Source organism: Sinocyclocheilus rhinocerous, unplaced genomic scaffold (assembly GCF_001515625.1).
Source record: "Sinocyclocheilus rhinocerous isolate Xijiao unplaced genomic scaffold, SAMN03320098_v1.1 scaffold125, whole genome shotgun sequence".
Classification (NCBI taxonomy): Eukaryota; Metazoa; Chordata; class Actinopteri; order Cypriniformes; family Cyprinidae; genus Sinocyclocheilus; species Sinocyclocheilus rhinocerous.
In genome coordinates this window covers 115,193-128,782 of record NW_015660494.1, presented here as the reverse complement: position 1 = coordinate 128,782, position 13,590 = coordinate 115,193, and the positions used below count along the sequence as shown (strand labels likewise).

Genomic DNA, 13,590 nt, shown 5'->3' with positions numbered 1-13,590 from the left:
GCGCGTGTGTTTTTGTGTGTGTGTGTGTGTGTGTGTGTGTGTGTGTGTCTGTGTGTGTCTGTGTGTGTGTGTGTGTGTGTGTGTGTGTGTCTGTGTGTGTGTGTGTGTGTGTCTCTGTGTGTGTGTGTCTGTGTGTGTGTTATCTGTTGAAGACAGATCAAACAGCGCTCCCCTCTGGAAATAAGAATAAATCACATCACATGATGTAAAACGCTGTATAGGAGATGTTTTGCATGACTGCAGTCATTCTGTGTGATCAAACATAAGTCCTGATTGTTATTGTGTGTATCTCTCGCCAAACAGATTTGAAATCAGGTGTCTTTAATCAGTGCTTTGGTTTTATGCATGTTTGTTATGTTGATAGCAACCATAGTTTTCTTACTTTAGTGGATTAAATGAATACTATTTTTGGTTTTAATATAATAGGTGTGTTCCTGTGCATTTACTTTCCACGGATTTTCAGTTTTTAGTTCAAATCAACTCTTATGATTGATTAATCAGTGTGTGCGTGAATGTGTGCATAACTCATACTCTGAATGAGTGTTTTTCAAGTTCTTGTTGTGGGTCTGTGCATGTAGGTGGAGTTAGAGCGCAGCTGGTCTCTCATTGGCTGGAGTGGATGAAGAGGTTGTATCTCACACAGCAGGGATGGAGCGATCATCCTCATGCAGAGGGTGGAGTGAGGAGCTGCTGGAAAACTGTGCCTTTCAGTCCGAGACATTTCACAATCAATAAAGGGCTGCGTCCGTCCCTGATCAGAGCCTGGGGTTGAGCTTCATACGCTGCGCAGCGACACTCAGAGTCCATCATGAAGGTGAGTGTTCACCCATTAATCAAGCGCATGTGGACGCAGCAGCATCCCTTCAGCATCACACGTTCAGAAAGGGCTGCAAAGAACTGATGTTGGAAGTACTGACTGCTAGTTTTGTAGCTTTCACAAGAGAGAATGCACAGAATGATGTACATGATCCAAACGGCTCAACTGATTTATTTCTCAAATCAAGTAGTCAAGCAGCTGGCTGTGCTGTTCGGAGGTGCTCTCTGACAGCTCTCCTCCTGTAGTCTCCTCTAGGTTTGAATTAAATGTGCATTATGGTGAAGGGTAGTGTGAGTGATGGAGTGCTAGCGTGAGACGATGTGTTTCATTTGGTGGAGGCTCTGCTGTGTGTTTAAGTTGTTTCTTAAAGGTGCAGATTGAAGGGTTTTACACAGTCTGTTCCAATACACCAAACCCGGTAGTAAATGGAGGGAGGATGCTGTACTGGTGCAGGTATCTACAGGCGAGCAGAAGCGTTTTCTGAGCATGCAATAGTGAAACATTACAGCATTTTCATTTGGGAATTTGAAGTAACATTAAAATGACATTTCCAGATTTACTGATCAGATACAAAATCAGGTTATGTTTAAAAATGACTCAGATGAACAACAGATTAGTCATAACATGTTTTCCCAACGGCTGGCAATTATGCTCTTTCTAGTTAGTTGTGGTTTAGCACAGAGTACTCTTATGACGTGTTTGGTCCTCCTGGAGTAAGGTTTAGGTTTGAATTAAATGTGCATTATGGTGAAGGGTAGTGTGAGTGATGGAGTGCTAGCGTGAGACGATGTGTTTCATTTGGTGGAGGCTCTGCTGTGTGTTTAAGTTGTTTCTTAAAGGTGCAGATTGAAGGGTTTTACACAGTCTGTTCCAATACACCAAACCTGCTAGTAAATGGAGGGAGGATGCTGTACTGGTGCAGGTATCTACAGGCGAGCAGAAGCGTTTTCTGAGCATGCAATAGTGAAACATTACAGCATTTTCATTTGGGAATTTAAAATGACATTTCCAGATTTAATGATCAGATACAAAATCAGGTTATGTTTAAAAATGACTCTTACAGGACAACTAAACCTCTAAAACGCTTAATGAACAACAGATTAGTCATAACATGTTTTCCCAACGGCTGGCAATTATGCTCTTTCTAGTTAGTTGTGGTTTAGCATACAGTACTCTTATGACGTGTTTGGTCCTCCTGGAGTAAGGTTTATGATTATCTGGCGACTGCTGGACTTCACCGTTATGTAGCGAGTGCAGGTCAGTCATGTCAGTAAAAGCTGGTGTGTCCAGGGCTCTGCAGAGAGAGGTGATGCATGCGACGGCACCAGAATAACAGCCTCACTGCAATCAAGAGTATTATCTCAGCTGTGCAGCCATCATTTCAGAAGTAAGAGGAACAGTGTGTCAAGTGCAACAGCATTTTTTTCTGACCATTGACAGGTGGTATCTACAGGCGAGCAGAAGCGTTTTCTGAGCATGCAATAGTGAAACATTACAGCATTTTCATTTGGGAATTTAAAATGACATTTCCAGATTTAATGATCAGATACAAAATCAGGTTATGTTTAAAAATGACTCTTACAGGACAACTAAACCTCTAAAACGCTTAATGAACAACAGATTAGTCATAACATGTTTTCCCAACGGCTGGCAATTATGCTCTTTCTAGTTAGTTGTGGTTTAGCACAGAGTACTCTTATGACGTGTTTGGTCCTCCTGGAGTAAGGTTTATGATTATCTGGCGACTGCTGGAGTTCACCGTTATGTAGCGAGTGCAGGTCAGCCATCAGTCTTGTCTTTTAATTGGGGTCAGTAAAAGCTGGTGTGTCCAGGGCTCTGCAGAGAGAGGCGATGCATGCGACGGCACCAGAATAACAGCCTCACTGCAATCAAGAGCATTATCTCAGCTGTGCAGCCATCATTTCAGAAGTAAGAGGAACAGTGTGTCAAGTGCAACAGCATTTTTTTCTGACCTCTAATTGACAGGTTTCATTTTTACAACAGAAAAATGTCAGTTTTTGTCAGTTCTTATATGTGGTTTCTTTTGTTTGTTGCTGCCTATATCTTGTTCAATTTATTCTCAATGCAAAAAAAAAGTTACGTAATAATAAAGAGAACCCTATTAATTTAAGACCTATATTAGAACATTTAATGCATACTTCTAAACTGTACATAATTTTAAATGCTACATATGCACATATTCATTACACTATGGATGATTTTGTTTCAGCAAAGCCTTTTCTATTGAATTATGAAGTAAAAATGGCAGGGCAAAGCATGTTTTTACCATGGCTACTATCCTAAACAGATGCACAGTGTTTGATACAACAGAAAAATGCCAGTTTTTGTCAGTTCTTATATGTGGTTTCTTTTGTTTGTTGCTGCCTATATCTTGTTCAATTTATTCTCAATGCAAAAAAAAAGTTACGTAATAATAAAGAGAACCCTATTAATTTAAGACCTATATTAGAACATTTAATTATGAAGAATTATGAAGAAAAAATGGCAGGGCAAAGCATGTTTTTACCATGGCTACTATCCTAAACAGATGCACAGTGTTTGAAGTTATTATAACAGCCGGCTGTAAATCAGTCACTTTATTTATGAAATGAAAATGGCCACTTCTATTAATATTTTGGTTAAAAGCGACTGTAACATGCAAGTTAAAACACTGGATGCATTCAGCTTTGATCAAAAGTGCAGGGGACGTAATCTATGCGCATTCTTTGATGGGAGTTAACAGATCAATGCGCTATCATAACCTCCTCACATTTGGCCCAGTGAAATTTGATGCCATGTGTGCAATCCGCTGCAGATTTACTGTTGTCTAATACTTTATGCTAATCTACCTAGTTTTTCTGTTTCATTTTATAGTGAAAGAAGAATGGAATTGGGTTTTGTATTTTATTTATTTCTGTTGAAGGTCTGATTTTGAGAAATCTGAATAAGTTTCAGTGACACAGTACACATGCTATCATCCCTGCGGGTGAAAATACATGCTTAAATACATTCAAATAAAGATGTGCAATCATTTACAGTTTATTAAATTAAAGAAAAGGGTAACACTTTACAATCAGGTTCATTAGTTAACATGAACTAAGAATGAACTAATCTTCTACAGCATTTATTAATCTTAGTTAATGTTAATTCCAACGTTTACTAATGCATTATTACAATCAAAAGTTGTGCTTGTTAATATTAGTTATTGCACTGTGAATTAACGTGAACTAACTGTGAATGACTTGTTACATTACATTAACTAACATGAACCTTATCGTAAAGTGTTTCCAAGGAAAACTATTATTAGGGTTCATTATGGTTCACTTGTAATGTTGGTATATGTCATATATTTGCAAAAAAGAAAAAAAGAAAAGTTATTCTGACCCTCATTCTGACCCTCTGTCAGAAACACTCTCCTCTCTTAAAGGGCTCATGAAATAGAGAATGAAAATGTTCTTGATATTTACACATATGAGAGGTTACTCTACAATAAAAACATACTGCAAGCTTCAGAACTCAAAACGAACCCCTCAGTTTAAAATATGAATTATTCTTTTCTAGCCTTCTGAAATGCCTGCATTTGAAGCATTTGAATCATGATTCTCCTCGACACGCCTCTTAATATGAGTCTTTGTATGTCATCAAGGAGGAGTGTTCTGAACAACTCATGTCCATCAATCACAAGAGCCATGCTGCTATTGGATAAAGATGCTGAGTAAGACCGTCAAACTCAGACATGGTTCTGTAAGTGAATGTAAAGAAATTGCACCTCCAAAACGCTTGCCTAGCCTTCCTATTAAAATGTAAAAACCTTTAAAAATATATATACTTAAAATTAAGAAACTGAGGAAGCCAATGCATTTGCAACGCTGAAATAGACTGTTGCAATTATCTGTTTGCATTGGTTCAATTTCTTCTGCCTCGGGCTCAAACATGTATGGTTGTATCACAGCACTTGCCATTTTGAGTATCTAAACCACAACATGCTGTAAAGGAGGGCATGGATACGGTGCAATGAAGTTAGCCCATCACAGCAGTGGCCGCTATTTCAATCAGGTGTGTTAGGTGAGGGAGACATGCGAAATGTGCAGTGCTCCAGAACAGGTTTGAGAACCCTTGTTATAAATAAACCATCCACTTTCTGATGTTGGGGTCCTTCAGAGGGCTGTGCAGAGATGCAAACATGCTGTTAAAACTGGAAATGTCAAAGTGGACGATCCAAAAAGCTTAGCATCTCCATTTGTCCTGTTGTCAGGAGTAGCTCAAGTATGTCATGTCAAAAATAGAATAGAAAAGACATTGCTGCTTTACTGAACCACCTCAAAAAGAAAGGAGTAAAGTGGGAGTGGACCCCAGCTATCATCCACAGACAATCTTAACAGAAAGAATCAACTGTACTGTGAAAACAATGGGCCTGATTCATGAAACATGAGCAGAACGAATTGTTGTGGAAATCGTTCGTAAAGCCGTTCTGATGTAAACTTCTAAATTCATGGTAGTTGGTACGAAAGAAATGTACACCTGCTCCCCACCATGTGTGAATGGTGCGTAAAATGTTCTGTGTTCTTTTTGGCAAACTGATGACATTGAATTTTGATGCACTACCATAATAATATTTCACAAGTTTATTTGTCCTGTCCTGTCCTGTTTTTGTTTTGTTTTTGTAACTGAACAACAATGGAGAAGTTAATACTGGTTACTTCATTTTTTTGTGGCCCCTCACTTATATTCAAAAACCTTGATGCGGTCCTCGGGTCAAAAAGTTTCTCTCACCTGGTTTAGATCTTATTTCTCTGGGCACACTCAGTTTGCCCAGCTTAAAAATTTCAGATCATACTCTTCGTCTGTCACCACTGGTGTTCCTCAAAGCTCTGTCTTGGTTTTCATTGCTTTGCAAAAGACACCCAGCTCTATTTGTCCTCCAAGCCTCTACTCTTCTTTCTCCTTTCCTTTTGGACTGTTTAGATGAAATCAAAGCAAAGCCTGGTTCTAAACCAAATTTGGCAAAATCCGACAGCTTTTCACTTACTATTGATAATGCCATCTCTCCCCTATTTGGATGGATTTGTGGATGGATGGATGGAATGGGTGGATGGATGGATGGATGGATGGACGGACGGATAGATAGATAGATGTGGTAGTAGATATATAGTTAGATAGAATTATCGTATTTTGCTCTGTTCATCACCTCATCATCCTATATATTATTTTGCCTTTAGCTACAGGGAGGCTCCATTCCTCCTCTTCCTCTGGGAGGTTTCATTTTCCCTTACTCCTGCATTCAGTCTCTTTTGTTTCTGAGCCCTTGTAGTGTAAATGCTGCCTGTTTAAAAATAAGCTGATCTACGACGTCAGTAAAAGCTGGTGTGTCCAGGGCTCTGCAGAGAGAGGTGATGCATGCGACGGCACCAGAATAACAGCCTCACTGCAATCAAGAGTATTATCTCAGCTGTGCAGCCATCATTTCAGAAGTAAGAGGAACAGTGTGTCAAGTGCAACAGCATTTTTTTCTGACCTCTAATTGACAGGTTTCATTTTTACAACAGAAAAATGTCAGTTTTTGTCAGTTCTTATATGTGGTTTCTTTTGTTTGTTGCTGCCTATATCTTGTTCAATTTATTCTCAATGCAAAAAAAAAGTTACGTAATAATAAAGAGAACCCTATTAATTTAAGACCTATATTAGAACATTTAATGCATACTTCTAAACTGTACATAATTTTAAATGCTACATATGCACATATTCATTACACTATGGATGATTTTGTTTCAGCAAAGCCTTTTCTATTGAATTATGAAGTAAAAATGGCAGGGCAAAGCATGTTTTTACCATGGCTACTATCCTAAACAGATGCACAGTGTTTGAAGTTATTATAACAGCCGGCTGTAAGTCAGTCACTTTATTTATGAAATGAAAATGGCCACTTCTATTAATATTTTGGTTAAAAGCGACTGTAACATGCAAGTTAAAACACTGGATGCATTCAGCTTTGATCAAAAGTGCAGGGGACGTAATCTATGCGCATTCTTTGATGGGAGTTAACAGATCAATGCGCTATCATAACCTCCTCACATTTGGCCCAGTGAAATTTGATGCCATGTGTGCAATCCGCTGCAGATTTACTGTTGTCTAATACTTTATGCTAATCTACCTAGTTTTTCTGTTTCATTTTATAGTGAAAGAAGAATGGAATTGGGTTTTGTATTTTATTTATTTCTGTTGAAGGTCTGATTTTGAGAAATCTGAATATGTTTCAGTGACACAGTACACATGCTATCATCCCTGCGGGTGAAAATACATGCTTAAATACATTCAAATAAAGACGTGCAATCATTTACAGTTTATTAAATTAAAGAAAAGGGTAACACTTTACAATCAGGTTCATTAGTTAACATGAACTAAGAATGAACTAATCTTCTACAGCATTTATTAATCTTAGTTAATGTTAATTCCAACGTTTACTAATGCATTATTACAATCAAAAGTTGTGCTTGTTAATATTAGTTATTGCACTGTGAATTAACGTGAACTAACTGTGAATGACTTGTTACATTACATTAACTAACATGAACCTTATCGTAAAGTGTTTCCAAGGAAAACTATTATTAGGGTTCATTATGGTTCACTTGTAATGTTGGTATATGTCATATATTTGCAAAAAAGAAAAAAAGAAAAGTTATTCTGACCCTCATTCTGACCCTCTGTCAGAAACACTCTCCTCTCTTAAAGGGCTCATGAAATAGAGAATGAAAATGTTCTTGATATTTACACATATGAGAGGTTACTCTACAATAAAAACATACTGCAAGCTTCAGAACTCAAAACGAACCCCTCAGTTTAAAATATGAATTATTCTTTTCTAGCCTTCTGAAATGCCTGCATTTGAAGCATTTGAATCATGATTCTCCTCGACACGCCTCTTAATATGAGTCTTTGTATGTCATCAAGGAGGAGTGTTCTGAACAACTCATGTCCATCAATCACAAGAGCCATGCTGCTATTGGATAAAGATGCTGAGTAAGACCGTCAAACTCAGACATGGTTCTGTAAGTGAATGTAAAGAAATTGCACCTCCAAAACGCTTGCCTAGCCTTCCTATTAAAATGTAAAAACCTTTAAAAATATATATACTTAAAATTAAGAAACTGAGGAAGCCAATGCATTTGCAACGCTGAAATAGACTGTTGCAATTATCTGTTTGCATTGGTTCAATTTCTTCTGCCTCGGGCTCAAACATGTATGCTTGTATCACAGCACTTGCCATTTTGAGTATCTAAACCACAACATGCTGTAAAGGAGGGCATGGATACGGTGCAATGAAGTTAGCCCATCACAGCAGTGGCCGCTATTTCAATCAGGTGTGTTAGGTGAGGGAGACATGCGAAATGTGCAGTGCTCCAGAACAGGTTTGAGAACCCTTGTTATAAATAAACCATCCACTTTCTGATGTTGGGGTCCTTCAGAGGGCTGTGCAGAGATGCAAACATGCTGTTAAAACTGGAAATGTCAAAGTGGACGATCCAAAAAGCTTAGCATCTCCATTTGTCCTGTTGTCAGGAGTAGCTCAAGTATGTCATGTCAAAAATAGAATAGAAAAGACATTGCTGCTTTACTGAACCACCTCAAAAAGAAAGGAGTAAAGTGGGAGCGGACCCCAGCTATCATCCACAGACAAACTTAACAGAAAGAATCAACTGTACTGTGAAGACAATGGGCCTGATTCATGAAACATGAGCAGAACGAATTGTTGTGGAAATCGTTCGTAAAGCCGTTCTGATGTAAACTTCTAAATTCATGGTAGTTGGTACGAAAGAAATGTACACCTGCTCCCCACCATGTGTGAATGGTGCGTAAAATGTTCTGTGTTCTTTTTGGCAAACTGATGACATTGAATTTTGATGCACTACCATAATAATATTTCACAAGTTTATTTGTCCTGTCCTGTCCTGTTTTTGTTTTGTTTTTGTAACTGAACAACAATGGAGAAGTTAATACTGGTTACTTCATTTTTTTGTGGCCCCTCACTTATATTCAAAAACCTTGATGCGGTCCTCGGGTCAAAAAGTTTCTCTCACCTGGTTTAGATCTTATTTCTCTGGGCACACTCAGTTTGTCCAGCTTAAAAATTTCAGGTCATACTGTTCATCTGTCACCACTGGTGTTCCTCAAGGCTCTGTCTTGGTTTTCATTGCTTTGCAGACGACACCCAGCTCTATTTGTCCTCCAAGCCAAATTCTACCCTTCCTCCTCCTGCCCTTTTGGACTGTCTACAAAAGATCAAATCCTGGTTTTCGCACAATTTCCTCAAGCTAAATGCTGATAAACCGAGGCCCTTCTCATTGACACTAAATCCAATCTAAATCCAATCCACTTTCTATTGATAATTCTATAATCCCCCCATCTTCTCAGGTTAAGAGACTGGGTGTCGTCCTTAGTCCGTTGAAACTCATGTGAACAATGTTACTCGGTCTGCATATTTCCACTTGCGAAACATCAGCCGTCTTCGTTCATTTCTCACACGCAATACCACAGCCATTCCTGTACACGCTCTAGTTACTTCGCGCATTGATTATTGTAATTCTTTCTTATTTGGGTCACCTCACAAACTTCTTCATAAACATAAATTGGTCCAGAACTCAGCTGCCCATATAATTACTAGAACCTCCACCATTGAGCATATCTCTCCTGTTCTTTATCATTAACACTGGCTTCCTGTTAAAGGGGAGGTCTAATGCTATTTCACGCATTCTGACTTATTTACACTGTTAAAGAGTTGGATTCTCATGCTAAACATGGCCAAAGTTTATAAAGAACGAGTTGGAAATATGATGGGAGTATTTCTGTGCCAAACACACTCTTTCAGGGTTCGTATAAGTTTCGGAAAGCTTTTTTCGAGTATGGCCCTGTATGACATTATAAAGGGCGGAATTTCTTGTATGGGCACTTCTTCCAGAAAAGCGCTCACACACATCAACCAGAGCGAGAGCAGCCCATCAACGTGCTTCATTTGGCTTACAGAAGTCATCGGCAGCGCTGCACAGGACTTGCTCGTGAAGGATTTGTCATTTTGTTTTTAGACCACGAAATCAACAATGTCCCCAAAGAAGTGTATTTTTGGTTGTGAGGGAAAGATAACCTTGATCAGCTTCCCAAAGAACTCAGTGTTAAGGGAACAGTGGATGCCGTTTGTTTCTCCGGGGAAGCAACAGAGTTGTGCAAAATATGTTTGATTGTTCTCAGCATTTCGGTGACAAATGTTTTATAAACTAATTAAATACAATTTAAGCCAGTAAAGTTTTTGTTCCCGTTTAATTAATGTCGATAGCACAGCTTGCAGACGATCGCTTCGCTAAAAGCTTTGTGTGCTCATGACCCTTTAGCTCCACTTGTGGGCTAAATGTCCTCGCTGGCAGGAACCACACTCCACCAAGGTGATTTATATAAGCCACTACTACTGTGTTGTCCGTTCAAATCAAAACATGGTGGTTTCAGCACCTCGGAATGGAAAGCATTCAGGGCTACGAACACAGCAAGCAAGTTTAAGTGGATGATGTACATATTTATTCAGATGCAGAAGACTGATCTTCCATAGCCCAATGTGCTGCAACCCTTGCTCATTGCTCGTCACTAAGTAAGATGGGTTTGAACACCTTTGGCTAATTGCATGCAAACTGGTGTAATTCTATTGGGCCTCAGGATTAACTTCTCAGGGCACATATTGCTCCTTAAAGGAAAAGTTAATTTCTGACCCTGTTTGGGATCAGACTTATTGCATAGTCTAAAAAGGAAACAGTTTAAACAGTGGGTCTATTTCACTTAGCATGTGTACGCACAAATTTGTGCGTGGAACCTGTGTACAAACATTTTCACTAACAAATCATGATTCACTAAAAACTTTCATACTAAAATTTATTCCAAAATAAATGCAAAAAGCACATACATAAGTTTATCTGCCAGTTCCATGTTTTATATTGTTGTGGTTTGGTTTAGTGGTAGGCTTACTGACTGTGTCGGTTAAAAAAACGCTGTATAGCAGCAGAGCTCTTGGACATGTAGCAGTATTGGACACTTTAAGAGTGAAAACAGGGTTGCTTGTAATGCTGTCCTGTTTAAGGATTATAGTGCATTCAAACACACTGTTTAGATGCTTGAGTGGCTTCATGAGCACTAGGAGGAGGTCAAAGCATTCTGGAGCACTGAACTCCACATTATCTCTCAAAGACCTTGAGGCTGTTAAGCATGAGCAGTGCAGCAGTGTGTCATTACATGCACACCAAGAAGCGCTGAAAATATGCTAAGGCAAAGAATGGTTCTGATCCTTATTTGGTGTCTGATATTAACACATTTTTATATTCTTTCCTCTTGTGTTTCTAAAACAAGCTAAACACATTAAACGGTGATGGACATACCCACCCACACCTCTATATGTTTTTTTGAGAACATACAGAGTATTATTAATTTCTTCTTTGCCATTTTTTCAGTTGGCATATGTTAAACGTTGTTAAACGTCTTTCATACTAACTATTAACTTACTAATTTATTATGTCTTGCGCTGTGGTAGTTTGGGCTTTCTTTAGCCAACTTCTTACATCCATGAAGATAATTATTCGTAGTGCAACGTGAACGATTAATTTTTTAGATTACTTCAAAACCCAGCCTCTCAAAGACAGCTAATACATTTCCTGAGTGAGACGGAATAACAAGTGGACAACAATTAAAAGCGTAGTTCACCCAAAAATTAAAATTACCCCATGATTTACTCACCCTCAACCCATCCTAGGTGTATGACTTTCTTCTTTCAGTCAAATCCAATCAGAGTTATATTAAAAATTGTCCTGGCTCTGCCAAACTTTATAATGGCAGTGCATTTTTTTTTTTCAATAGTCAAAAAGAAGTCCAATAAAGTGTATCCATCCATCATAAAAAGTGCCCCACAAGGCTCCGGCTTTTTATGATGGATGGATGCACTTTATTGGACTTCTTTTGGACGATTGAAAAAAAAAAATCACTGCGCACACCAAGAAGCGCTGAAAATATGCTAAGGCAAAGAATGGTTCTGATCCTTATTTGGTGTCTGATATTAACACATTTTTATATTCTTTCCTCTTGTGTTTCTAAAACAAGCTAAACACATTAAACGGTGATGGACATACCCACCCACACCTCTATATGTTTTTTTGAGAACATACAGAGTATTATTAATTTCTTCTTTGCCATTTTTTCAGTTGGCATATGTTAAACGTTGTTAAACGTCTTTCATACTAACTATTAACTTACTAATTTATTATGTCTTGCGCTGTGGTAGTTTGGGCTTTCTTTAGCCAACTTCTTACATCCATGAAGATAATTATTCGTAGTGCAACGTGAACGATTAATTTTTTAGATTACTTCAAAACCCAGCCTCTCAAAGACAGCTAATACATTTCCTGAGTGAGACGGAATAACAAGTGGACAACAATTAAAAGCGTAGTTCACCCAAAAATTAAAATTACCCCATGATTTACTCACCCTCAACCCATCCTAGGTGTATGACTTTCTTCTTTCAGTCAAATCCAATCAGAGTTATATTAAAAATTGTCCTGGCTCTGCCAAACTTTATAATGGCAGTGCATTTTTTTTTTTCAATAGTCAAAAAGAAGTCCAATAAAGTGTATCCATCCATCATAAAAAGTGCCCCACAAGGCTCCGGCTTTTTATGATGGATGGATGCACTTTATTGGACTTCTTTTGGACTATTGAAAAAAAAAAATCACTGTCATTATAAAGTTAAATTAAACTTTGTATATGTCGATTTATATCTTTATGGTGAATTATTTGTGTATTTGAAATCAACTCACTGTTTTTATGTTTGTATTATAACTATCCCCTTTGCCTGCAAGTAGGCTAGCTGTTTTTGTGTATGTAGAGCAGTGATGAGTAAAATCTGTGATATGGAGTTTCCTCTCATGACAGCCGTGACATTCTGCACACTGTGCTCCACATTGGTGATTTTGTGACGTGTGCTCTGGAGTCTGTGGCCTTGCAACAAAGTTCAGCTCAAGCACTGGATCCATGTCTGGCCTAATGCAGCTTTAATTGACTTATTGATCATAAGCTTCCAGCCTACAGTCAATAACCTGCTTTGAAGCAGACCGTCTCCTTCTACCCTTGTCCCTCAATGAAGCACACGATGCCCTGGTTGTATATTCAATTCAATTCAATTGAAGTTTATTTGTATAGCGCTTTTTACCATTACATTTCTGCAATATTTAGTAGTAGCTTATCAGTGGTGACTGTAATTTTATGTGCATATGGCAGAAATGTACGGAAAAATCAATTAAAGACGTAATCAAACAGACGATGAACACTATTATCTTTAATCTAGATTTAAACAGAGAGAGTGTGTCTGAACCCCGAATGTTGTCAGGAAGGCTATTCCAGAGTTTGGGATCCAAATGCGAAAAAGCTCTACCTCCTTTAGTGGACTTTGCTATCCTAGGTACTACCAAAAGTTCAGAGTTTTGCGACCTTAGGGAGCGTGATGGATTGTAGCGTGGTAGAAGACTAGTTAGGTACGCAGGAGCTAACCCATTAAGGGCCTTATAGGTAAGTAATAATATTTTGTAACTGATACGGATCTTAATAGGTAGCCAGCGCAGAGACTGTAAAATTGGGGTAATATGATCATATTTTCTTGATTCGGTAAGGACTCTAGCCGCTGCATTTTGGACTATCTGTAGCTTGTTTATTGAAGATGCAGGACAATGCACTACAATAGTCCTGTCTAGAGGTCA

The 13,590-nt window shown here is 38.4% G+C and overlaps 1 protein-coding gene across 1 annotated transcript in view; it reads left to right on the top strand.

The window, feature by feature from the left end:
- Positions 1-705: 705 nt before the first annotated feature.
- Positions 706-13,590, top strand: part of LOC107725001 (inactive phospholipase D5-like) — a 35,948-nt gene continuing 23,063 nt past the window's right edge. The window contains exon 1 of the mRNA XM_016534117.1: positions 706-814. Coding sequence (XP_016389603.1) covers positions 809-814 — 6 coding nt within the window. The 5' untranslated portion in view covers positions 706-808. The remainder of the gene's footprint in view (positions 815-13,590) is intronic.